The sequence below is a fragment of the Hylobates moloch genome, unplaced genomic scaffold, assembly GCF_009828535.3.
Source record: "Hylobates moloch isolate HMO894 unplaced genomic scaffold, HMol_V3 SCAFFOLD_2, whole genome shotgun sequence".
In the NCBI taxonomy this organism is placed as follows: domain Eukaryota; kingdom Metazoa; phylum Chordata; class Mammalia; order Primates; family Hylobatidae; genus Hylobates; species Hylobates moloch.
The window spans coordinates 134,417,903-134,445,808 of NW_026652277.1; the positions used below are offsets into that span (position 1 = coordinate 134,417,903).

At 37.3% G+C, this 27,906-nt stretch overlaps 2 protein-coding genes across 12 annotated transcripts in view; one reads left to right on the forward strand and one right to left on the reverse strand.

Moving 5' to 3' along the window:
• Window positions 1-1,037: 1,037 nt before the first annotated feature.
• Window positions 1,038-18,119, forward strand: RSPH4A (radial spoke head component 4A). 5 transcript variants are annotated; one of them, XM_032157537.2, is made up of 6 exons: window positions 1,038-1,872; window positions 7,345-7,579; window positions 12,231-12,971; window positions 14,175-14,310; window positions 15,043-15,160; window positions 16,970-18,119. In XM_032157537.2, exons 1-6 carry the CDS (start codon window positions 1,187-1,189, stop codon window positions 17,202-17,204), a joined length of 2,151 nt encoding a protein of 716 aa, XP_032013428.1. In that variant the 5' UTR covers window positions 1,038-1,186; the 3' UTR covers window positions 17,205-18,119. The 5 variants fall into 5 exon arrangements, with proteins under 5 accessions (XP_032013428.1, XP_058291489.1, XP_058291491.1 ...); XM_058435506.1 differs by having other exon boundaries at window positions 16,974-17,110; XM_058435508.1 differs by having other exon boundaries at window positions 14,175-14,270; window positions 16,970-17,110.
• The window catches only part of ZUP1 (zinc finger containing ubiquitin peptidase 1), a 32,589-nt gene continuing 19,022 nt past the window's right edge, over window positions 14,340-27,906 (reverse strand). For 6 of the 7 annotated variants that reach the window (XM_032157572.2, XM_032157590.2, XM_032157556.2 and 3 more), the window contains exons 8-10: window positions 25,718-25,869; window positions 23,972-24,192; window positions 20,375-20,621 (exon numbers count right to left, since the gene is read on the reverse strand). In XM_032157572.2, coding sequence (XP_032013463.1) covers window positions 20,574-20,621; window positions 23,972-24,192; window positions 25,718-25,869 — 421 coding nt within the window. In that variant the 3' untranslated portion in view covers window positions 20,375-20,573. Of the gene's footprint in view, window positions 14,599-20,374; window positions 20,622-23,971; window positions 24,193-25,717; window positions 25,870-27,906 lie in introns of those variants that run through there. The other variant, XM_058435510.1, reaches the window with a different exon arrangement.

Here is a 27,906-nt window from a genome sequence, read left to right on the forward strand (position 1 = left end):
GTCAAATGCCAAGTATTTGTTGGTATATTTAAAAAGAGAAAGAAATACAAAACAATTAACATTAAAGACTTTAATTAATGTATGGTTTATAGTTAAGTCCAGATATGGTCCAATCTTCTATACCTTCTTCATATTGGAGACTGTATACTGTAAATGAATAGTCATAATCTTGAACTTAAATCATTGCAGAATTATGCATTTACACTTACATTATCAAATAAAAATTATATTATGCCAATATAGTTTAGTGTTAATTTGAATTTCAATTATTAGAAAACGGGTAACCCATGAATTGTCTATTTGTAAGTTTTCTGCATTACCTTCTCCTCAAGTATAATATGCTGCCTAATCATCAGGAGATTCCTTATAAGCAGGAAGAATAAAACTCAGGACTGCTTTGTCTATTCTCCGAGTTTTTAGAGTTGGTTGGTTGTAGCTGATGCACGCTAAATGTGAGGCTTGGGCTCTCCTGGTCAGCACACTGGGGTCCCATTGTTACCTGCACCTCCAAGATTACCAAGGTCGGTCTCTTCCTCCCTCTCTACCCCTCACTCTCCCTCCCTCCCTCCCCTCCTCCCTTCTTTCCTTCCTTCCTTCTCTCTCTCTCTCTCTCACACACACACACACCCTCCACACACACGCTTCATGAATACACTCTCGTCCCTCCACTAACGCACGACTCGCTCCTCACAGCACAACTTGGATCAGTCTCAGACCCCTAAAGGTCTCTCGCATGGGGTCGCCATTCTTCCTACTTTGTGCTCAAGGCGCAGGACCTGGAGTTCTTGGTTTCCAAGCAAGACTGGTCGAGTCTAGGTCGGATTGGCTGCGACAGAACGAGGGGCAGGAGTTATACCGAATCACAAAGCTAGGATTTTCCTCTCTCTCTCTCTCTCTCTCTCTCTCTCTCCCCCTCCCTCTCCCTCTCTCTCTCTCTCTCTCGCTCTCTCTCTCTCTCTCTCGCTCTCTCTTAGTCTCCGCCCTCGAATCCTGGCAACAGGCGAGGTGTGTTTTTCCGAGAGGAACCTGGCCTGGGGTTGCTATGGAGATAGGACGCAGCAACTCACAGAGCAACCAGGACCCAGAAATCGCTTAAGAGACCGCGGCAAAGTAACTTAACTGAATTGCCTTCTTCCATATTTTCACGCCCCTTTCATCCAGAACATTTTTTTCTCGAACTGCTTCCATGGAAGGCTCAACCTCCCCGAAGCAAGAAAAAGAAAACCAAGAAGAACTAGGGGAAACAAGGCGGTCATGGGAAGGAAACACGGCAGCTTCTCCCCAATATTCTGAGCCTGAGTCGTCTGAGCCCTTGGAGGCGAAGCAGGGGCCAGAAACTGGACGCCAGTCCCGAAGCAGCCGTCCTTGGAGCCCGCAGTCTAGAGCCAGGACGCCTCTGGGTGGCCCCGCAGGACCAGAAACATCATCACCTGCTCCTGTCTCTCCGCAGGAGCCCTCTTCCACTCCTTCTCCCCTGGCTCCGGCCAGACAAGACCTCGCGGCACTACCTCAGTCAGACAGGACCACGAGTGTGATTCCTGAAGCTGGGACACCTTATCCTGATCCTTTGGAACAATCATCTGATAAAAGAGAATCAACTCCTCATCACACAAGCCAGTCAGAGGGAAACACCTCTCAACAGTCTCAGCAACCCAAACCCCACCTGTGTGGACGAAAGGACGTGAGCTATAACAACGCTAAACAGAAAGAGCTGAGATTTGACGTTTTTCAGGAGGAAGACTCAAACAGTGACTATGATTTACAGCAGCCGGCGCCTGGGGGCTCTGAAGTGGCCCCCAGCATGCTTGAGATCACCATTCAGAATGCTAAGGCTTACCTGCTGAAGACTAGTAGCAATTCGGGCTTTAATCTGTAAGTCTCAGAGGGAAAAAAGATAAAAGTTTGGCAAAGCAAGAGGGTGTGTGAGTATCTCTGTGTGAGAGTGTGTTTCTGTGGGTGAATCGAAATATGTTTGAAAGATTGTATTAGTAAAAGAGAGTTAATGACATAACTCTGGATCACATGACTCAAAACAGGTCATTAATGGAGATTCTTATACCTTCTTTTTCTTAACCTTTTTTTTTTTTCCTTTTCCTCCAGCTTCTTTAAAGACCCTAGGCACACAAAAAAATAAAACTTAGGAATTATGGAATCTCGGGCTTGAAAGAGACCATAAAGACCATAAAGTCCAAGCATCTCTCCAGGATGCTTGTGAAAAATAATTGTCTACCAGTGAAAGCAATCACGTCTCTCATCTGTAGATGCTATTGCTTGCATGGCTTTTGAGTTCCCAACCCAGGCGGTGCTAGGATGACCACCATCTCAGTTTGGCTGAGCGCTAGAAGTTCTTTATCCTAAGAAACCCCTTAGTCCTCGCAAACTCGGAGAATTGGTCACTATACAAGCCACCTGGAACACATGCCATTTTATCCAAGTCTCTTAAAATGTGATGATCAATAGTCTACATATGTTCTGCCCATCCCATTATAGCTTTAATTTTAGAACTTATGACATGTATAGATTTCTATAGATTTTTGCTTCCAGAATTACATAATGATAGGGTCAATAGAATTTTAGGGCTAGAAGGGCTTTTGGAAAACATCTAATACAACTCATTTGTTTTTGTAAATGAGGAGACCAAGTCATGGAGAACCTAATTTGCTCAAGATTCCAGTGGCTGACAACACTTACCGACTCTTACCTCTCTCCCCATCACTAAGCTCCAGCCCCGTGGCTGTTCCCTCTGCCCAGAAGGCTTCTTTTATAAGTCTTTGTCTGGCTGGCTCCTCATTCCTCAGAACTCAACTTCCATGGAACACTACTAAAAAGCTTATTCTTTTCCTTCATAGCATTTAATGTCATTTATAATTTTTTATACAGAGAGATAGATAAACTTATATTTTAATATCTGACTCTCCCACTAGATTGCAGGCCCCCAGAGAGCAAGGACTCTGAATTTTGTATACCACTGTATACTTAGTGGTAGCACAATGCTAGCAACTATTAATTAAGAAGAAATGAATGCTTTTTCTATTCTCTTACTCTACAACAACCAACATAGAAGACTTCTTGTTGTTGCTGTTGGTTTTGTCTTTGTTTTGAGATGGAGTCAGCTCTGTCACCAAGGCTGGAGTGTAGCGGCGCCATCTCAGCTCACTGCAGCCTCTGCCTCCTGGGTTCAAGCGATTCTCCTACCTCAGCCTCCCAAATAACTGGGATTACAGGCGTAAGCCACTATGCCCAGCCTCAACACAGAAGACTTCTGTGACAAAATGTCTGGGATTCTGTTTTCCTATCCACAAGCAAGCAATCACTTCTGCAGTGGGCACCAACTAGGTGTCCTCCAATTCAATTCTGACATATCCACCTGGAGATAGCATCAGATCCCACAGGTGAGGGCTCAATCCCACAAGACTGCCCCACACTTCCAATGCCAATCACAAGCCCCAGGCTGATTAACCTGTGCTTCTGACCAACCAGATATAAACCAGGGATCCCACAACTCCCTCTTTGGGTTTGACTAATTTGCTAGAGTGGCTCACAGAACTCAGGGAAACACTAACGATTACTGGTTTATTATAAAGGATATTACAAAGGATGCATATGAAGAGGTATTGGGGAAGGAGTGCAAAGTTTCCATGCCCTCTCTGGGAAGGCCACCGTCCGGCAACCTCCATGTGTTCAGCTATCAGATGCTCCCCTGAACCTGTTCTCTTGGGCGTTTTATGGAGATGTTACTGGATAGGTATGATTGATGACTGTGTCTTAGAAAAGGGGTATAATCTAATGCTAATAGACTGAGTGGGGAAACCCAGCAAGGCCTAACCAGATTCTTCTTGGCCTCTCTGTGGAACATTCTTTCCTCCCTGATATGGGGCAGGACCTCTTTTGAAATGGGGGTCTTATGACCATCAATCAGACAAAGTAGGTTAGAGAATTTCATTATGGCCAGACATGGAGAAACATTAGAGTATATACTTTTAGTTTCTAAGGCCTATCTTGGGGATAAATGAAAAGCGGTATGAGACTTATGAGTCAGAAACTGTGGATGAAAACCAATGTACATAAATCATAATTCCCAAGTTCTCACCATGATCTATTGGGGTGCTTCCTGATTAATCAGTAAATATTAATTAAATGCCTACTGAATCTACAATGTGGCAAATATTTACAGCTATTACTAGGCTTTAAGATATATGAGATATAATTTTAAAGTCTAAGGAATTAAAAAATTAATGTATGATGTGAGAAATCTCATGAAATGTGAGATCAGTTTGAAATATTATTTATTAGTTAATTTTTTTTTTTTGAGATGGAGTCTCACTCTGTTGCCCAGGCTGGAGTGCAGTAGTACGATCTTGGCTCACTGCAAGCTCTGCCTCCCAGGTTCATGCCATTCTCTTGCCTCAGCCTCCCGGGTTGCTGGGACTACAGGCGCCCGCCACCACATAGGCTAATTTTTTTGTATTTTTGGTAGAGACAGGGTTTCACCGTGTTAGCCAGGATGGTCTTGATCTCCTGACTTCGTGATCTGCCTGCCTCGGCCTCCCAAAGTGTTAGGATTACAGGTGTGAGCCACCACACCCGGCCTATTAGTTAATATTTTAAACTACAATTTACTTAAGCTGCAAGAATGTAATTTGCTACCCCATAGTGGACTCTACTTGAATTTTTGATATAAACTTCTTGTCATAATGCCCTATGTTAGATAGCAAGCATGAATTTACAAACTGCTAAAATTGCAAAGGAACACATTACAAATACTTGTGAGTTCACTAACAATTTAAAACTGAATGTGAAAACATGACAAAATTTTCTTTATTGAATTATTTTATAATTGATATTACTTACATATCTAAATTTAATTTTATTTCCAAATGCTGTCTCTGAGGTAAGTGAATATCTTCCATAATATTCACTGTTATCCTCTAAGTACTTTAGTGCCTGCAGTTTAAAATTGTTTAGTAAAAGATTAATTTAACTCCATCTCTTATATGCAGATCTAATTTGACAGCCATAAAAGCTATTTTTCATGGCAATTTAAACAATCTTTGACTGAAATATGGAATCTGAAAATGGTTTTTCGTCATTGAACTAACAGGCTGTAGGAAAGAATTGCTTCCTCCTTTTCTTCCATTTTAAAAAAATAAATTATTACTCTTCCCAATAGAAAAAACTATAATTGTACATTAAAACCTAATACATATATTTCATAATTTGACACAAAGGCATTTTCAGGTGTAGACTTGAATAAAGCACATATATATATTATATTGAAAACTGAAAAATAAAATGAAAATTTGGACGGAGAGTCCCTGATTTGATGCCATCCACAGCTGCTACCGAAGCAAATCAAACCCTTTCATTATTAACCCAGCTATTGCTCGATAACCAGCAGTGTTTTTAGTCTGGAGTCTTCTCCATGAGATTTCTTTTTCTTTTCTTTTTGAGACAGAGTCTCACGTTGTCACCCATGCTAGAGTGCAGTGGCACAATCTCGGCTTACTGCAACCTCCGCCTCCTGGGTTCAAGTGATTCTCCTGACTCAGCCTCCCGAGTAGCTGGAATTACAGGTGCCTGCCACCACACCTGACTAATTTTTTTTTTTTTAATAAAGACGAGGTTTCACCTTGTTGGCCAGGCTGGTCTCAAACTCCTGACCTCAGGTGGTCCGCCCACCTCAGGCTCCCAGAGTGCTGGGATTACAGGTAGCCACTGCTCCCGGCCTTCTCCATGAATTCCAACAGTGCATGAATATTAAGGAAGCTTGATGAAGTTTTAAAGAAACTCCTAGTCAAAACATTTCTGTTCATTTACAAGAATTATTTGAGGAAGGAATTTTATATTCTTCAAATAGTGTATAATATTTTTAACTGCCCTTTACATTCATCTCCCATATAATATACATATTTTTCTTTGACATTTCTGAGGTCATTAGATAAATATAGACATTAAATGAAAAAGAAAAAATGAAAAATATAGCTTAGGTCAATTAATAGAAAGTAGACAATTATTGAACAACTATTTATTTTGTTTCACTATAATAAGAGAGGAGATATATAAAATCCTAAGCTTGGCTGTGAAGAACCTACTGCAGTTGCTGAATAGGAAATATATAATGTATAAAATTTCAGAGCAGCATATCATTGTTCTCAGAAAGAACTCCTCTGAACTGGGGAAGGATGATTTTGGGGAATGACTTAAGTGCTAAGTCCCCAAGAATGAAAGGAGTTTTAAATTATTTTTTGAGAGAAATTATATATATGGTTCACAGCAAGCAAAAGCTCCCAGGTAGAACTTAGCAAATGTATGAAAGTAATCTTTATTAGAACATCTAATTGAACTAATAATTAGAAACAAAGTTGGGGAGATATGATGCATATCCACCAGAGAAGCAATTTATACAATTTCCACATTGAACAGAGGAGTTTTTTCTCAAGAAAAGAGCACTTTAACAGGACACAAGGACACTTTGACAAACATTTTGGCCTCTTAAAATTCACTTTGTAATTCTGGTATTTGAAAAAGCAAACACTAGCAGTTATATATAAAATGTAATTAATTACTGAGAGGATAGAGGCAATTTCACTAATTCAGTTATGAAGTAAAAATCCAGGGCAGTGTTTCTAATAGAATAGAACAAAATATTAGAGTGTATCACATTTCAATAAAGGTAAGTAATATTTAATGGCACTTTATTTGTTGTGTGTAAGTGGATGTTACAATATGAAATGCAAGAAGGTCTGAGAAGCACTGAAGTAGACAATTGGCTTTAAAAATAAAATGGAAAGGAAGAGAACAGATCTTAAAGACAGAGTCAACAGGATTAGAAATCAAATTGGATTTGGTGAGGGGAAGGGAAGGGGAATGGAAGAGAAGTTATGATAAAAAGTGAAAAATAATGTTAATCACTTTTAAATATATAACCAAAAGATTGTAATTTCAGAAATAAAATGTGAAAATGTACCTGATGTGGAATATGTATTGTGCTCTAAAATGTTTTTCTTTAATAACGTAAACATCCTTATCATATTGGAATCATTTCCTAAGGAAAACTCTAGGATAAGTTATTTCTGGCATAGTAGAAATTACCTTAAGTGTTTATCCTCTGAAAATCTCTGAAGACTTCAAGTTATTGAAGTTCCTTAAAAACAAACTGAGTCTTCAAATAGTTGTTCAATAATTGCCTACTTCCTATTAATTGACCTAAGCTATATTTTTTTGTTTTTTTTCTTTTTCATTTAATGTCTATATTTATCTAATGACCCCAGAAATGTCAAAGAAAAATGCTTCTTCAAATGCTCTTGACATGTATATTATCTGGAATTTTCTCTGTTTGGATAGATATGATCATCTTTCTAATATGTTGACCAAGATATTAAATGAGCGTCCTGAAAATGCTGTTGACATCTTTGAAAATATTAGCCAAGATGTGAAGATGGCACATTTTAGTAAAAAATTTGATGCATTCCAAAATGAGAATGAGTTGCTTCCAACATATGAAATAGCAGAAAAGCAAAAGGCTCTTTTTCTCCAGGGACATTTGGAAGGAGTTGACCAAGAATTGGAAGATGAAATAGTAAGTCACTACTATAAATTTTAATAATTAAATCTTAGGATTTTATTTGGGACGAATGGCTGTGGCTTTAAATTCATATCAACTGTACTTTATAGCTTTTTTTTGTTGTTTTGTTTTGTTTTGTTTTGTTTTTTGTTTAGTTTTGTTTTTTGTTTAGACAGGCTCCCAGGCTTGGAGTATAATGGCGCAATCTTGGCTCACTGCAGCCTCTGCCTCTCAGGATCAAGCAATTCTCCTGAGTAGCTGGGACTTCAGGCACGTGCCACCATGCCCAGCTAATTTTTGTATTTTTAGTAGAGACGGGGTTTCGCCATATTGGCCAAGCTGGTCTCAAACTCCTGACCTCAAGTGATCTGCCTACCTTGGCCTCCCAGAATGTTGGGATTACAGGCGTGAGCTACTGCACCTGGCCCTTATAGCTTCTTACATAGTATTTACATCTTATTTTTAAAAAATATCTTCAAGCCTTCTTTAGTCAAACTCATTTCACACTGCTCATTTCCTTGATTAGGGATTTCTTGTTTTTTTCATACTGTGTTTTAGTATTTTGCAAGCTATAACAGATTGTTATATGTTTGTATGCTAAGCTTCTTGACATTAGAGTAAAGGATTTCTTCACATTTTATATTCTCCAAGGTGCCTGGTACAGATCTGGATGTATAGCTATTTTTTGCTAAATATTTGTTGAATAATGAATAAATGTTAGATAATTAAAAATCAGGTTTTAAATCAAGTTCTATGTTTATTAGAAAATTTAGAAGCACTTCTAATATCATTTGTATTTTCTTCTAAGACAAACTCCTTATATTATGACTTGATATTATGTGTATTACATCGATGGGACATAATACAAGAGGAGAGGAGTAAAATACTTTTTAAAATCTTCATAGACAAAATTTTGAAAATATTTAGGGAAAAAGTTGGTGACAGAGGTTGAAAAAAGCTATAATTAGAGAATAAAATCTAATACATCACAGAAATTTTAACTTCAAATATTTCAAAATAGTATTGGTTATTGTTTCCTAAATACTCATATACTTGTAATTTGTACACATCTGCTGAACTTATATTGTGTACCACTAGATTATTTAAGATGGGTCTATATACTTTCAAATTTGATGTTTGGAATAAGGTATTTTCAAAACAGCGCTCTGTCAGGGAAAAGATAAGAGACAGTAGATGCTTTCTCTAGGCTAAGCAGCCTACGAGGAGAGACCTAACTGATGCAGTAAGATCTGTAGTACTCATACAGAAGGAACAGGTGATAGGTGTCGAGGAGTTGACATTGGACAGTTTCAACAAGGTGGCAGTTGGTTATGTAGCCATATCCAGTGATGATGAGTCTGGGAGCAAACAGCATATGGAGATGAGGCAGATAGGCAGGCATTCTCATGCAGGAGTTAATCAAAGAAAGTTCAGACTCCAGGGTAAGAATGGATGCCCTTTATAGGCACAGAATTACAAGGTAGGGCTTTGCATCCTAAAACTAGGATACAGGTTGAGAATATAAATAAGCTGTTTTGATCATGGGACCTGGGCCCTTTAACTAGATTCCATACATCTTCCTAATAAGCGATAAGATTGACTTTAGAGCCTGGAACAGCTGAGTCATCAGGTGAAGATTAAAAGCTCCACCTCAGAAAGTAAAAAGATGCAGGAACAGATAGAGAGACAGGTCTCTCTGATGCATTGAAATATGAGCTATATGACCAACCCTGTCCCCGACTTACATGTTTAGAGCGTTCATGTTTTTATTCCTGCCTTTGACCACACCAGAATTTGTTTGCTTGGTCTTCAGCATTCATTTATTCATTCACCCATTTATTCATACACAATGTGACTACTGTATACCAAGTACTGAGATATACATGGGAAAAAGACTTTTCTGACTTTAAGTTGCTTGCAATTTAGAGAAAGGCAAAAAAGACTGGAAAGCCATTTGATTAGTGCAATAAAGAGACAGCCTCATATGATGGAGTAAACATGGGCTTTGGAGGTAGCCAGATCTGAGCTAGAATCCTAGTTCAACTAGCTTGCTAGTTGTGTGATTTTGAGCAAGAGGCTAAACTTTCCAAGCCTTAAGGATAATCAAGTGGCAAAACCCTGAGGGATAGAGGTAGTATATATAAAGAATTTGGCTTATAATAGGAACTTAATAGTAGCAATTGTTAATATATTGTTTTGACAACACGATAAATGACAGAATGGAACAACTAACTCTGCTATGGGTAATCGGGCAAGGCTTTTTAGTGGAGGTAATATTTCATTTGGGCCATGAAGGATAAGCAGGAGTTCACCAGGTGAAGACTCTTAGAAATTAAATTCTTAGAAAAAAGAACAATAAAATAATTAGGAGAGATTATTTAATGTCTGGAAAAGTCGATGTGGGTTTGAGGGAGTGAGTGATGGAAATGAAGCAAACAGAGTGCTTAAAGCCAGACTGTTCTTTGTGCATTGATAAGTAACTTCTTTCTTGTAAACGGTAAGAAGTTTTTAAATAGAGAATAGAATGATCTGACTTTTGGTTTAGAAAGTTAACTCTGATCATAATATGAAAGATAATGAAAAAAGAAAGGTAGAATGGGGCCAGGAGGAGAGCGTTAGAAGCCTTCTGCTATAGCGCAAGTAGTGAGGATGGTGACTAATACAGCATAAATGAATACAAGAGGAAGAAATAATGCCAACAAATTTTTATGTGCTAGAATCAATAGGAATCTAACTACTTAAATATTGAAGGTCAAGGGAGTCAGAGGAGGCAAGGATGACCGAACTTTCTGGTGTGAGAAACTGAGATGTCACTGGTGAAGAAAGAGTATATAGAAAAAAGAGAAAACTTTGAAATAAATGTGAATTAAATATTAAACTGAGGTATCTTTAGAATACTCAAGTGAAATTTCTCAGAAGTGGCTAGAAATATGTGTAGAATATGGGAGAAAAGTCAGAGTTAGAGAAACTTTAAACAGCCACTTATCACTTGAAGTGGTGTGAACTCTTCCAAGCATAAAGTGTTGAGAGATGCGATAAGTGAAAAGGATATTTTGACAACATCGACATTTGGAGCTCAAGAAATAAGGGAGCAATTAAAGAGACGTAAGATGAAATAGTTCTAGAGGGCCAAGTAGGATCAAGAGTGAGTGGTACAGCAAATGTCAAGGAAAGACTTTTGCAGTCCTACATCAAGGCAATGAGGATTTTTAAAAGTCATTATACTTATTTTGACACTACAATTATAAGAGCATATCATTTGTAAGAATAGCAGAGCTCTCAAGTTCTTCATGTTGAGGGTCAAGGTTTCTCTTGCAAGTTATCTTGACCTATAGTTGAAGTTCTTTCCTACTTTTTCACAAATGTGTTTCTTTTTTTCTTTTTCTTTTTTTTTGAGACTGTCGCCCAGGCTGGAGCGCAGTGGCGCAATCTCAGCTCACTACAAGCTCCACCTCCCGGGTTCACGCCATTCTGCTGCCTCAGCCTCCCAAGTAGCTGGGACTACAGGTGCTCCCCACCATGCCCGGCTAACTTTTTGTATTTTTAGTAGAGACGGGGTTTCACTGTGTTAGCCAGGATGGTCTCGATCTACTGACCTTGTGATCCACCTGGCTCGGCCTCCCAAAGTGCTGGGATTACAGGCGTGAGCCACCATGCCCAGCCTTCACAAATGTGTTTCTATGGTCCATTTGAGACTCTGCTTATTCATTTCTCTGTATTTCTTTTGTGGAATTTTTTAATTTTTCTCACCATTTTAAATTCAAAATAACTTATTATAAGTAGGAGGAGCATCTGACTACATTATGTCTTCAAGTATAGACATGAGCACTTTATTATATGTTCCTTTTATTTATTCCATACATTACATTATACAGGATACCATATTAATTTTTAGTGATCCTATAATATAAAACCATGCACTTAATAAATGTTTATTATTTTTAAAGATATATAGTAATATAGACATATGTAAAACCATATTTTGTTCTAAATATATGGGTACATAGTTATTCTACATCTTATTTTAGGATAGTAAGGGAGTCACTTAAATATTTTTTATAAAATAGGAATGTTGAATTTTTATTATTCATAGTAATTATTAAACTTTCTCTACCTAAGATATACACATAAACAAGGTAGCTATTATACATTAATGAGTATAAGATACAAGAGAAGCTACATTTATAAATAATGAGAGAAGAACAGAAATTCAGGAATTATCATACTTTGATCTAAATCTTTTTGTTTGTTTTTTGAGATGGAGTCTTGCTCTTTTCCCTAGGCTGGAATGCGGTGGTGCAATAGCTCACTGCAACCTCCGCCTCCCGGGTTCAAGTGATCCTCCTGGCTCAGCCTCCCAAGTAGCTGGGACTACAGGCACGCACCACCATGCCCAGCTAACTTTTGTATTTCTAGTAGAGACGGGGTCTCACTATGTTGGCCAGGCTGGTCTCGAACTCCTGACCTCAGGTGATCCACCCGCCTCAGCCTCCCAAAGTGCTTGGATTACAGGCGTGAACCACCGCGCCCAGCCAATTTGATCTAAATCTTGAGAGAAATGTCAAAGAAGTGGTGGAGAAAGTAGAATATCGAGATACATAAAAAAGACAAGGGAAGCAAGCATTTGTCCTATTGATAAATTTTAACCACAGCTTTGTTTCCCCAGGCAGAAAACGCTCTTCCAAATGTAATGGAGTCAGCTTTTTATTTTGAACAAGCTGGAGTTGGTTTGGGCACAGATGAGACATACCGCATATTTCTTGCCCTCAAGCAGCTTACTGACACCCACCCAATCCAAAGATGCCGCTTCTGGGGAAAGATCTTGGGTCTGGAAATGAATTATATTGTAGCTGAAGTGGAATTTCGTGAGGGGGAAGATGAAGAGGAAGTGGAAGAGGAAGATGTAGCTGAAGAGAGGGACAATGGAGAAAGTAAAGCTGATGAAGATGAGGAAGATGAATTACCAAAGTCCTTTTACAAGGCCCCACAGGCTATACCAAAAGAAGAAAGTAGAACAGGTGCCAACAAATATGTCTATTTTGTTTGCAATGAACCAGGAAGACCATGGGTGAAGTTACCACCAGTTATACCTGCACAAATTGTTATTGCAAGAAAAATCAAGAAATTTTTCACTGGGCGATTGGATGCTCCCATCATAAGCTACCCACCTTTCCCAGGAAATGAGAGTAATTATTTACGAGCGCAAATTGCCCGAATTTCAGCAGGAACCCACGTCAGTCCTCTAGGATTTTATCAGTTTGGTGAGGAGGAAGGAGAGGAGGAGGAAGAGGTAGAAGGTGGGCGAAATAGCTTTGAGGAAAACCCTGATTTTGAAGGCATCCAAGTGACTGATCTAGTAGAATCCCTATCCAATTGGGTTCATCATGTACAGCATATTCTCTCTCAGGTAGGAGCTTTGCAATTCTCAATCTATCAGGTAATTAGGCATATATTCATTAAATTGTCACTATAATGCACAAAGACATACAAAATAAAGGCCTTTGGACTCTATTTAATAGGCAGGAAAAGAGATAATTAAAAACACAGCCAAAAATGCAGAGTAATATACAATTGCCAGTGTCTATATAATTGTCTATATAACTGAAGGTCCCAGGGATCTCCAAACAGACTTTATTTTCTATTTGAAAACAAAACACATTCTTCTACGGAGCATTTGACAGATGATGTACAGATTTAGATTTGTGTGTTCTGAAATTACTCAATTTTTTACATGTTTAATATAGATGGGTACATTAATTTTGAAAATAGTTCTTTAATTTTATCTCTATAATACATGTAGCTTTTATGCCAAGAACAATAAGGGATTGTAACAAAAACAAAAAAACAAGGAAACAGTGCAATATAGCAGTTATGTAACACCTATTGTGCCACGTGTGTGTGTGTTTGTGTGTGTGTGTGTATAAGATTTAATCTTCACAGCAACCCCACAAAATAGTATTATTATCCTTAATTTTCAGGTGAGGAAATTGAAAGAGAGTTTAGGAAATGTGACAAAAGGAACATAGCTAGTCACGAACAGAATCAGATGTGAGGCTGCAGAGAATGGACCCAGTGCATCCACTTAACCCCTGTGCTATATTACCTCATCTGCAGGTAGAAAATCTTCGTTATACTTTGGTCTAGATAAGAGATATTCTTAGCTTTCTCTACATAAGAGTTAACTAAATGAGACATTATAAACCCTAAACCTCCATAAATAATCTTACCACATTTAAATGTTATTGTTAATAATAATAAACATAATAGCTTTAGCTCTCTCACATAAATTATTTACCACAAACCAGTAAAATACACTCTTACCTTTTTCACTAAGGTTCTGCTAATTTTAAAATATAAGTGATAATTTTAAAATACACATTCTGTGACTTCAAGAATTTGGCAAATTCTTAAAATAAATAGCACGGTCCTTTCCTTGAAACAACCTAGATCAAAATAGCACTTGGAAAATGTATGTAGAATGAATGAATGAATGAATGAATAATTGATTAAATTCCCACAGAGTGACACTTCATCCTGATCAATTCAAATGAATATTCTGAAATTTTAAGGTCCCCATTAGACTACTAAATCTTGCAACATTCATTCCCAGGGTCGCTGTAATTGGTTCAACTCCATGCAAAAAAATGAGGAAGAAGAAGAGGAAGAAGATGAAGAAAAAGAAGAGCCTGACTACATAGAACAGGAAGTGGGGCCTCCTCTTTTGACACCAATCTCTGAAGATTTAGGTTATTTTACGTAACTATTATCACACACAGACACACAAACAATATAATATACTGTGTGCGTTATATAGTAAATATGAGAGTCGGAAACCTCTAAAAAGTGGACAGGAGCCAAGGTCTCATCCTCTTCCCATTCATGTTCTGGGATGATAGGGAGTGAAGAATGTAGCTGGCCACATCAATGTTCTCTGACAGAGGTTGAAGGAGTCATGCAGACAGGAAACATAAGTTGGCTGTAGCGCTTTCTGGAAATGCTGACAATTGTCTCCTTTATTATTCTTGTCTTGCATTCTGCAGACCATAAACAAATGGCATAAATATTCTTGGTCCTGGTTTTTAAAAACTTTACTCTCATTCCTATATTCTTGTTTCTTTCCCTTCAGTTTTGGAGTGTTTGTGCTTGCAACCCTTGATCTTATTCATATTAATGATGTACCTTTCATTGGGCCATCAAATATTACTCACTCTACCACGTTAGCCTCCTTTCCCTTAATAAAAATTCTTGTCTTGGTTGCAAAAATGGAGATGTATATTTCAAATTCCATTGTTCCAAAACATTCATGAAGTACCCTCCCGATTTTGTTAAGCTGCTGGTGTTTTTTGTTTCTATATCAAATATGTGTGTATCTGTGTGTGTGCATGCATGTGTGTGTGTGTGGATTTATAAAAATAGCTTACACAGTAGATTCTTGTCTAGTTAGGAATTAAGCTTTTGCATTTCTCTTTGGGTTCCAGAGATTCAGAATATACCCCCCTGGACAACACGGTTATCCTCAAATCTCATTCCACAATATGCTATTGCAGTCCTTCAATCTAACCTTTGGCCTGGAGCATATGCCTTCTCCAATGGCAAGTAAGTATCTGACCACTTACAAAGCCATTTCTGTGATTAGTTAAGCTCTGGAAATTATAAATAACCACTAGAATGTTAAGCTACTATCGTTGTTTCTTTGTTTCGTTTTTTTCTTTTTTTTTTTTCGAGACAGAGTCTTGCTCTGAAACCCAGGCTGGAGTGCAGTGGCATGATCTCGGCTCACTGTAACCTCCGCCTCCTGGGTTCAAGCCATTCTCCTGCCTCAACCTTCCCAGTAGCTGGGATTACAGGCAGACACCACCATGCCCAGCTAATTTTTGTATTTTTTTTTTTTTTTTAGTAGAGACAAGGTTTCACCATGTTGGCCAGGCTGGTCTTGAACTCCTGATCTCATGATCCACTTGGCTTCCCAAAGTGCTGGGATTACATGTTTGAGCCACCATGCCCAGCTGCTACTATTGTTTTAACTCATCTTTGGCATATTATGTGTGTGTGGCATAAAATTTATTAAAATAACATCTGTGATACACAATAAAACATCAAATTCAGGACATTAAGTAGTAATTCAGACTTCTACCCTTTCATCTTAATTATCCAATTTGTTGAAATAAAATATGGTTTTTCATCAATGATTATTTGGGTAATGACTTATTCACTTAGTAGATTAATGGAGGTATTTCTAAGCAGTGTTTAGTTTAAATCTCAGATCATTTTTGTTGGAAATCTTGATAAAAGATAATTAAAATATGATTTAGGCCATCACTTTCAAAGGACTTAAGATCAAGAGGACACTAAAAATAATTTTATCCCTCACCTAGAACATACTTCTATTTGTCTTATGTTTCCATTTCTTTCCTAATAACCCAGTGTCAGAAGCTTAGCTTATCTGGAGAGAAAGCTGAGCGGCCAGGTGTTAGAGTAGCCATTAAAGCAAGAACAAGCTAAAAATGAGAGTTAAGCCTTTAATCATTTACTGTGATAGTATAAGCAAGAGAAAGCTTTGACATCCCCCTGTTCCATTTTCCCCCATGGAATGGCCCTCTAGTGGAGAGTCAGGTGGATCAGCACAGATATGGCTATCATAGATGTGGAGGTGCTGGGGTCATCTCATTGACAAGGGAATCCTCAAACGGCTCCTGCAGTTTTACAGACCTGGAGACCAAGAGGAGGATGAGAGGGCTAGAAGTGAAAAAGTGCTGAGCACAGAGAGCAGAGAAAGGAGGGGCTGGAAAGGCCTCTGCTGAAGGCCTCAGATAAAGAGACCTAGGAACGGAAGCACCTGGTCTAGGAATGCAAACATTGAAGAGCACGACTAGCCAAAGGGGCCAGTGTCCTTGACTGCAACTTCCCATAAAGACAGCAATGCATTGTACTCCAAGTCTGATGTGCCAGGTAAACTCTTTGTGATTGCCTATGGTCATGCCTAAAAAAAGTAACACATAGGTTTCTAACCACAAGCCCAACTCCTTGCCCGACCAAGAGTTTGCACGGTTAGCTATTTTTAAATCTTTCTAACTTTGTGGAAGGTAGTAACTTTTTTTTTTCCTCCCCTGAAAATAACTGAAGGAAGAAAGGCTTTTGCTTGTGGTCTAGGTGTAGGGTACATTTTAACAGTGTCTGGCCCCATGGTTTTTTTTTTTTTTAACCAGATTAAGCAGTTTGGATGAAAACAATTCCCTGTAGTAGAAGAATCATTGAGGAATATTTCACTTCTAACATTTTACATGTATTGCTTTTTTAAATTATAGGACCATGATATTCTAAGCACTTTAATATTACAGAAGGGTCAATTTTTCTGAGAAATTATATAATGATCTTTTTTTCTTTTTTATTTTTTTTTACTTATAGAAAGTTTGAAAATTTCTACATAGGCTGGGGTCATAAGTATAGTCCAGACAATTATACACCCCTAGTTCCACCACCAGTTTATCAAGAATACCCCAGTGGACCAGAAATTACAGAAATGGATGATCCTAGTGTGGAGGAGGAGCAGGCTTTCAGGGCTGCACAAGAAGCAGTTCTACTCGCAGCTGAGAATGAAGAATCTGAGGAAGATGAAGATGAGGAAGATGATTATGACTAATAAACATAAAATTAGCCTGATTTTATGTGACACTGATACACACACACCCCTTATATGGGGCTAATTTTACACTTTTCTGTGTATGTGTGTATATACATACACATGTAAGAAATTATTCAACTGCAAAATGTCAATCTTGAAAATATCAAGCTTGAAATTTCATAGGTAGAAATATTAGCATTTTTATTGAAAGATACTCACGGGTTTTCCAGAGGCTAAATAACATGCAATCACATAATTGTTCTGAGGGTTATGGATAATGGAATATGTGCTTGTACATTCTTGTTTTTAAAAGGGCTCAGGTTTCACATGGTCCAGGTGAGGTAAAACAAAATAAATAAGTAAGTGGTCTCAGGTTTAATTTGTAACATGACAAACACTGGAAGCTATAACCCACAGGAAATTCTTGGAAACATCAATACTTTTTTAAGAGTGTCAAGGGGTATGAAGACAAAAAATATTGATAGTCACTAGAGTAATGTATTCTTAACCTTTGTAAGAACTGATCTCAGCATATATTCTTAAACCTTTGTAATTACCTATGGTGCAGACTGTGATATTGTGTGCAAACACTGTATAGCATATATATTCATTTTTCCTGCTTGAGATAGTATCATAATTCTGTCACCTGCTTAAAGCTGTAGAACACTCAAAAAAATTTTTTTTTTTTTTTTGAGACGGAGTCTCTGTCGCCAGGCTAAAGTGCAGTAGTGTGATCTCGGCTCACTGCCACCTCTGCCTCCCGGGTTCAAGCGTTTCTCCTGCCTCGGCCTCCTGAGTAGCTGGGACTACAGGTGCGCGCCACTACACCTGGCTTTTTTTGTATTTTTAGTAGAGATGGGGTTTCACCATGTTAGCCAGGCTGGTAAATTTTTAACTCTTTTGTTACTTCTCAAAAAGTCTTCTCAGACTCCTCTTTCATCCTACAGAAATTGATTTGAACTGATTAGGGAAAAATGATTTGCTTTGCACAGATATGGTTAGCTGGAGATAGCCAGAGACTTGACTTATATTTTCTAGCACTACTTCTCTAAAACATTATTTTCCCTCAATAAAAAAGCATTTTTAAGTCCTGTATGTACCAGATATACCTGTGGCTATGACTAAAAACTAGGCACTACTCTTGAAATCATAGAGCTTTCATTGAAGAGAGAACTATAAAAAGGTAAATAGAAATGTAAAATCAATTGCAATTTAGCAAGTATTGTGATACAAATATTACAGGTAACACAGAACAGTGCTTCTCAAATTCTATGGTAAAGGAATTTTGGTAAGTTAAAAAATAATTCCAATCCATTACTGTTGTTTTTTAAAAATAAAATGACGCGGCAGTTCTCAACGTCTGTACTTACCTTGCCACAGACCTTCAGTTTGCAGATCACAGATCTGCACTTGGAGTAACATTACTGTCAAACACTTAAACAAGGTGCACTGAATTCAGATTTCAGCAAGTCAGGAAGCAAGCCACCAGGTGGAGTGCTATGGGAGAAGGTTCTTGGTGGCATCAGCTGCATCCTGGCAAAGGACTTTTGGCTGAAAGGAATGAAATTTCAACCGCAAGAAGTGGTGAGAGATGAGCCTGCAGAGGCAAAGAGGGGCTAGAGTGTGTGGAAGTCTGGATTTTACCCATGAACAGTGAAGAGGATTACACTAGAAAGTCACACAAATATTTGTATTTGAGAACATTTTGGCTACAGTGTAGATGGATGAGAGAGAATCCAGACTTGAGACAAGACCAGTTAGGAGGTTATCACATTATCTAGGTAACACAGTGGCTCACACCTGTAATCCCAGAACTTTGGGAGGCCAAAGCGGGTGTATCACCTGAAGTCAGGAGTTCGAGACCGGCCTGGCCAACGTGGCAAAACCTCGTCTCTACTAAAAATACTAACATTAGTCGGGTGTCATGGTGCATGCCTGTAATCCCAACTACTCGTGAGGCTGAGGCAGGAGAATCGCTTGAACCTGGGAGGTGGAGGCTGCAGTGAGCCAAGATTGCGCCATTGGCACTCCAGCCTGGGCAACAGAACGAGACTCCATCTCAAAAACAAAAACAAAAACAAACAAACTAAAAAACAAAAAACCCAGGATAACTGCAAGGGGATACAAAGTAGAAAACTGCACCTGGTGGCTGAGGTGGGAGGATTGCTTGAGCCCAGGAGGTCAAGTGAGCTATGATCGTGCCACTGTACTCCAGCCTGCGTGACAGAGCAAGACCATGTCTCAAAAACAAAAAAAAAAACTGGTTACCAGTCTGAAGGACAGAACATTAGGAAAGATAGTTTCCAGAATTAAATTGGCAATACTATTTCATTCTTGAAGTGCAACTTTCAGTCTTTGTTGGCATACCTAAAATTCACAAAACTTCATTCATGTTGGTTGTTATTCATTTTTTCACGACATAGTAGACATGTTCTTTTGTGTTGCTTAATATCCATTTCATTACCTACCCTGATTTCCTTTTGAGGAACTGCCTCTGTCCCATTAGATAGTCTCATGCCAATCAGATGTAGCCTCTCTGGGATCTAAATTATGGGCTCCTAACCAGATTGTTCCTTCTATAAATTAGACCATATTCTAGTTTCCACAGTTGGCTTCGTTCCAGCTAAGTTCTACCCATGGACCGTGAGCTTCTGGTAATTTTTTGATGAATTACACTGGCCAAGATTCTTGATTGCAACCACACGTGGCATATCCAACAAGAAGTGGAAAGTTTCTTTTCTACAGAACACATTAAACACAAGATTCTAAATCACAGTTGTATAGTTAGTATAAACACTTAATAAAAGCAAATCCTTGTTTATAGAACTATGCCTGTTAAATATTATTTCTAAGCAGTGAGGAAGAAATTTTATTATATATGTTCTCTAACGGAAGACAGCCAAATAGTTTAATGGTAAGAGTTTGGTTGGAAGTGAGATAGCCTAGGTTCATACCCTGGATCAAGATTATTTTCTTGGGCAAATTACTAACCTCTCAGGGCTTTAGCTTGCTTCTTCATGGGGCTAATAATAGTACTTGTCTCACAGAACTATTCTGAAGATTAAACTAAGTAATATATGTAACATACTAAGAGTACCTAACAAAAGTAAGGATCCAATGCATATTAGCTTACAGCTATAAAATAAAACTGGTTTCCGAAACATAGATAAGAAAAACAAAATCCACAATGCAAAAACAAGACATTTTATTGAAATAATTACCAAACAATGAAGTATGATAGGTATAATTCAATTAACACAGGCATTTTAGAAATTAAATTATATGTTAAGACTTAGAGAATTCACAGATTCATAATTGTGTTAAGGAGTTCAATATTTACATTTAGAAAACAAAGTATTGTTCTCAATCACTGAAATGCTTGATTCTTCAAGGAATCTTCTCAGCTGTAAAGACTTGGGAAGCTTGTCTCTTGGTCTTGAAAAGAAATTTTAAAAAACAATTTTAAGCTATAAGTCAATTAATTAGAATATGTGTTGTCATTCTAATATAAAAAATAAAGTCTGGAATTTTTTTTCAAGATAATAATGAAAATTCCTAAAGAAAAATTGCAATCTCAAACTTATGAAATTAGGAATAAACATTTTTCCAGCCAAGGCATAAACAAAGAAAATTCCAGATAAAGACAAAACAGTATGAAATAGAAAATGTCACTTTTTTATGGAATAATGAGTCAAAAGTAAAATGCTGGCTCAAAGTCAGGGAGAGATGAATAAAAACAGAGAGGAGGCTAGAGGAAGACAGGGCTATGCACAGAGAAACTTTATAAACATTATGCATATCCCTCATTATAGTCTTAAAAATGTCACTTCAAAAAAATTTTCAATGTTTGTGCTATTTTCACAACCTGAGTTCCAAATCAAGACATATCAAACCAAGCTAAATTAAAACTAAGTTAAATCAAGCTGAGAATACAAGGATGACACAATGGAAAATTTAAGAATATAGTGGGGTAACTTTAAAACTGCATAACATAATATGAAAAAGAATTAAGGAACATGGCTATTGCATAAATTTGTATTTACTATTTAACTGAACTGCATTAGGTGATATTGTCTAAAATAAATCCTTTCACCTAAACAATTGCTCCAACATCTAGAACAGAGTCTGAAATTAGCAGACACTCAAAACATATCTATGGCAGAAATGTCTTATGGTAATTATAAGACAGTGGCCAAGATTAAAAAAAAATTTTTTGAAAGCCAATCATTCTCTTTCTATAATAGTTGCATGATTATTAAAAGATCAGAACTAATAAGTACAAATATGAAGAACAAAACATAAAATGCAGTTATAAATATGTATATTTTGGGACACCATAAACTATCACATTTGTTTTTAATCCTACAATTTAAAAAATTGTAGTTATTGCTTTGAAGAAATAGACTTTTAAAAAATGAGTTATAAAAGCTAATATGAAATAAAAGTAAAATCACTATTTTGTCCTTTAAATAAAGCTGATGATCTGCAAAACACTTGGCACATTAATATTGGCTGAATTCCTACAGTATAAAGTACTGTTAAAAAGGACAGAATAACTATAAGAAATAGATGCTAAAAAAAGTTATATTAAATTAGTAAGATTAAATTTTTTTCATTTTTCAAAATGTAATACCTTTTCAAAAAGAAATGTGAAACTGTTCATACAAAAGCTCAGCAAACATGACTATGAGGTTTTGTATCCTTACAGAAGAGGCAATATAGGGCTCCAGATGCAAACTGCCTAAATTGGAATCCTGACTCTCTATTTAGCAGTTGTGCTACCTTAGGAATACAATTTCTCTCTGCCTCAGCATCCTCTTTTATAAAATGGAGATTAATAATGGTATCTACTTTATAGGGCTGTTGTGTGGATTAAATTAATTAACATATGTAATGTGCTTAGGATAGGATAGCCCATAGTACAGAACAAGCATTAGACAAGTGTTATTTCAATCTATTATAATTAAATCTTATTATATTTATTATTATTATTCCTTTTCTACCTGGCAGTGTTATACATTGTTAGCCAAGTTACGATTCTTACAGTTAAAGCACAGCTATGTCCATGACTCAGAAAACTAGAACATCAAATGCACAGTGCAGAAAGCACATTTTTAGTATTCTAACCCCACAAACAACTCCATTTCCAAAACCAGAAAGATAACAGCTAACTAAAATGTTCAGCAAGACTCCACAGTAATACTTAACCACACCTATGCTCTCAAATGTGTACACTGGTGAGCAAGTGTCTTGGTATTTTACAATAATTGAAACAAACCTAACTTTATCTAGACAAATTAATGATAGGGTTAAAAAAATTAATGTGGCTGGGCATGGTGGCTCACGCCTATAATCCCAGCACTTTGGGAGGCCAAGGCGGGTGGATCACCAGAAGTTGGGAGTTCAACATCAGCCTGGCTAACATGGTGAAACCCCATCTCTACTAAATATACAAAATTAGCTGGGCGTGGCAGCACACGCCTGTAATCCCAGCTACTTGGGAGGCTGAGGCAGGAGAATCACTTGAACCGGGGAGGGAGGCAGAGGTTGCAGTGGGCTGGGATCAAGCCACTGCACTCCAGCCTGGGTGACAGAGTGAGAGTCGGTCTCCAAAAAAAAAAAAAAAAAAATCCTTGCCTTTATATTCCATGTTATGAGGCTGAAAAGATTACTCTAGCTCTATTATTTCAAAAACGTATAGTCCTTTCCCCCATGATCCCATTATTGTCCATAACTGTTTGTCTCTAGTCTTCAGTCTCTTTTCTCTTTAGAGGGAAATAAATCAATGTGAAGTATTTTGGAGCTTTTTTTCTTAATTTAGGACTTACACATTTTCTAGACTTGATGTGCTATCATATAGCTTCAGTTCACACCAAGTGGAAATTTTCCAATTCCTAGGAATTTTTCTATAATATTACATCCCTCCCTGACGGTGTAGTAGCTAGGATTCAATTCCTAGGAATTTTTCTGTAATATTGTGCTCATCACTTAACTGCAAGGAATAAAGACAAGAGGAAATTCTAATGAAGTTAAATTCTAGAAATGTGAATATCCAATAAGCCCAAGTGCATAAAATAGAGCCTTAGGAGTCACAAGAATCATATTTTAATAAACCATAATTATAAGACCAATATGAGTTAGGTCTCCTTGGATTAAGTTAGGTTTTCTTACTATATGTTTCCATTATTCATCGCTCACCTGACATTAAAAATTAAATATTATAAAATTAAACACTTTTATGAAGCTCTAAGTATAAAAAGTCATTAAAGTACCATTTCAAATATAAATATGTTCATTCCAGAAATTGAAAACATATAAAACCAAATGGCTTTTCCAACTTAATGAAACAGAATAAGGTGCTAAGGAATACAAAGTGGGCTAGGCACGGTAGCTCACGCCTGTAATCCCAACACTTTGGGAGGCTGAGGTGGGCAGATCGCTTGAGCCTAGGAGTTTGAGACCAGCCTGGGCACCATGGTGAAACCCCGTCTCTACAAAAAATACAAAAATTAGCCGGGTGTGGTGGCATGTGCCTCAAGTCCCAGCTACTCGGGAGGCTGAGGCAGGAGGATCGCTTGAGCCTGTGAGGTCAAGGCTGCAGTGAGTCATGATTGCATGCCACTGCACTAAGGCCTGGTCAACAGAGTGAGACCCAGTCTCAAAAAAAAAAAAAAAAAAAGAATAGAAAAAAAAGAAAAAAGTGATAACACTGATTTTAAACTAAAAGTTTTAAACTTTTAAGTTCATCTCATTCAAACTTGACATATAAATATTTAGATACTTACAACTTTCTCCTCTGGAGAAAGAGCACCCTCTACTGCCAATATCTGGTATTGCTTATGTTTTAAATTTCCCATAGATTTCCGAAGTTGCTTGAGACTGCTAGCCTCTATGTCTTGCTTTAATAATTTCTGCATTTCTCGAGAAGGACATCCAGGATCAAATATTAGTAAGCATAATGTTCGGTTTTTTTTCTCTTCAATTCCAATAACAGTTCGACTGTGACCTATCAAAATATTTTTTAAGTTATACATATGTCACATCTATTTACAGTTATACAAATAGTCTCTGTATATATGTTGTGTGAGCATATGTGTGTTTAGAATATAAATACGGTCAGACTCTGACACATATGTATCTGAGTTCTCCTAAGACATAAGAGTTTAGTTCTACTTCAGTTTTTTCATTTAACTTTAGTTTTCTAAAGGCTTCATTACAAAAAAAACATTTTTATTCTGCCAAATATTTTACTTTTCCTTTCCCAATCCCTTGATCCTTCTTATTCAAATTATCTCAAATGAAAGAACAAAAACTGTTCTAGAACAAAACTCTCATGATTGCAAAAGGTAAACAAAAGTAAACCTATAAATGCTAGAATATCAGTGGAGGGAGCTTAATCTCTTATAGTTTATATTCCTAAACAATGAAATTCCTAACATTTACTTCTGTTTATTCCTGTCAATCCAAACCATCATTCATAATTTACCAAGTATCTATGTGCCGGGTACTATTCGAAGCACGAAGGTATATAACAGCAAACAAAACAGACAAACGTGCCTGCGTTCTCGGAACTTATATTCTAATAGGAAGAGATACTCGATAAATGAGGTAAATAAGTGAAGAAAATGCCAGTGGTGGGATGTTGGGATGAGCTGTACGTTTTTTTGAGACAGCCTCACTCCACTGCCCAGGCTGGAGTGCAGTGGCAGAATCATGGCTCACTATAGCCCCCAACTCCAAGGCTCAAGTGACCTTCTCACCTCAGCCTCCTGAGTAGCTAGGACTACAGGCATGTGCCACCACACCTGGCTAATTTTCTCATGTTTTTGTAGAGACAGGGTCTCACTATGTCACTCAGGTTGGTCTCAAACTGCTGGGCTCAAGCAATCCTCCTGCTTTGGCCTCTGAAAGTGCTAGGATTACAGGCATGAGTCACCATGCCTTGGCCTTGAGATCTACTTTTAAGGTAAGGTAAGGTCAGGGAAGGCCTCACTCAAGTGACATATGGGTAAAGACCCAAGAAGGTAAGGGATGAACAATGAAGGACAAGTGAACCAAACACAGAAAACAACAAGTGCAAAAGGTCCTGATGATGTCAGGAATATCAATCTTAATTACCCAACAAAGTATTGTAGAAATATCAATCTTAATTACCTAAGAAAGTATTATACTGTCAAAGGAGCTCTGAAAAATTAGACAGATTAATGTCATAATACTCCCTGCTATTATCAGACCAGCCTGGCCAACATGGTGAAACCCCGTTTCTACTAAAAATACAAAAATTAGCCAGGTATAGTGGCAGGCGCCTGTAATCCCAGCTACTCAGGAGGCTGAGGCAGGAGAATCACTTGAACCTGGAAGGTGGAGGTTGCAGCGAGCCAAGATTGCGCCACTGCACTCCAGCCTGAGCAACAGAGTGAGACTCTGTCTAAAAAAACAAACAAACAAACAAAACACCTTAACCTGTCTGAAAGCAAGAATTTGTTATCTTATAAACAACATTGTCAAGTATGAGTTATATTAATACTAACCTTGATGCTGAAGATAGATAGGGGGTTTAGATGTACACACTACCTTTGGACTCCCTTCCCCCTCTGAAGAATAATAGTTCAATATCCATTCAAATAAGCGAGGGTGTGTACCCAAAGGACCAGTTGATTTGTGAAAATCAACAATATGACACCTATTAAAAATTAACAAAATGCATATTTAAAGGGCATTTTAAAATATTTTCATTAATGGAGTTATCAAATACAACAAATTCTTAGTTTAGAACTGTTTCTAGCCATTACTTTCCTATAAAAGAAGAAAAGTAAATATAAATTTTTATTACTTATCTAAAAAACTCCTTTTTGTGGGGGATAACTATTTAACAATTCTCCCTATTTAACTATTTAACTATTCCTCTAACTAGATAACTATTTAAATAACTTCATAATAAGTCTGCTGACTAACCTAAAGGTTACAAACATTTTCTGATATATAACATCTCCATGAATATTAAATAATGACCATACTTGATTTTTAAAAAGTCATCTACACATAATTTTTTCACAGCTTTTATTCTAGTTTCTAACCCTGATGATCAGAAGCTTATTTCTGATTTTAATTCCTCAGTAGCCATTTGGATATATCAAATAGATCCTAAATACTTTTCCTGTCGGCCTCTCAAATCTCTATAACAGAAAATACTTGTAAAGATCATGGAAAAATGTGTATGTACCCACATCTATACATCTATCTCCGATTTGCCACCAGACCACCGTGGTATTCTTCCTTCAAGAGGAAGTCACCGTTGAATAAACATTTTTTTAACCAGAAACACTGTTTATACTACTCAACAACTGTTTTTAAAAGGTCAGGTACAACTAAAAGCATTTGATAGCTTTATCATCACTTTAAACTATAGCACAGATATCCTGTCCTTGTTTCTCTTGGCAATAAAATCTCTAAAACATCCGAATTGCTAACCTCAGCCTCAGCAAATTTAATGCTGGTAACTTACAGTTGGTTACTGGGTTTTAAGTGCTCAAATAAACTTCTGGACAAACTGTTTAAAAAGAATGTTTTAGGGTTAGCAGTTTGAATATTTACATTTAGAATACTAATTAAACAGTACCCTACAGAGCATAATTCATATAGAGAGCAACAGAAAGACATGTAAATAACTACTAAACACATTCAGGATATATTAATAAAAAAGCTTTCTAAATTATTTAGGGTACCAAGAAGCTGGACAAAAATTACGGCTGGGTGCAGTGGCTCACACCTGTGATCCCAGTACTTTGAGAGGCCAAGGCGGGTGGATTGCTTGAGCCTAGGAGTTCAAGACCAGCCTGGACAACATGGCGAAGCCCCGTCTCTACTAAAAATGCAGAAAAAAAAAAAAAATTAGCCAGGCGTGGTGGCACATGCCTGTAATCCCAGCTACTCAGGAGGCAGAGGCACAAGAATCGCTTAAGCCTGGGAGGCAGGGGTTGCAGTGAGCCAAGATCACGCCACTGCACTCCGGTCTGGGCGACAGACTGGAGACAGACTCTGTCTCAAAAAAAAAAAAAAAAAAAAGATAAAGAAAAAAATTATTTTAAAACTCAAAACATGATAGAGTATATATAATCTCAAAGTGTGAACAGGTTGGCAAAAAGAAAAAGGAGAAAAGCAGAAATAGATTTAGAGGGCATTAAAGTAGTTCTTTAAATAATTCAAGAAAGTTATTATACATACACACAATATTAGTTTTTCTATGTTAACGAAAGAAATATTTTTACCTCTGAATCTAATCAATTAATGTGGTAAAAAGAATGTGATACACTGGTTAAATAACTTAGAAACAAACATAAAAGAAAATATAAAGCCATAAAGCTTAAGGCAAACATTTCATTAAACATGATTGCAGACATCTATCTCTATTTCCTCTTAAAAACCCAATGACATAATAACTGAAGGAAAAAATGATTTAAACACCCAAGGACAAAGGGAATGGGAATAGACAGGAAAAGAGCTCACATCTTCAGAAAATGGAAAGCCCCACAGAGAACATATAAAAGTAAATAAAAGAAAATGGAGACCGTATGTTTCAAAATCAGAGAGAGGCTGAAAGCTTAGAAGCACAAGGATTGAGAACAGTGAGGCTAAAAATATGAGATTAATTAAAAGTTTACTTAGAAGGCAAATCACACCTTAACTCTCCCCTCCACTAATGTCGAACTCTAGGTAGGAG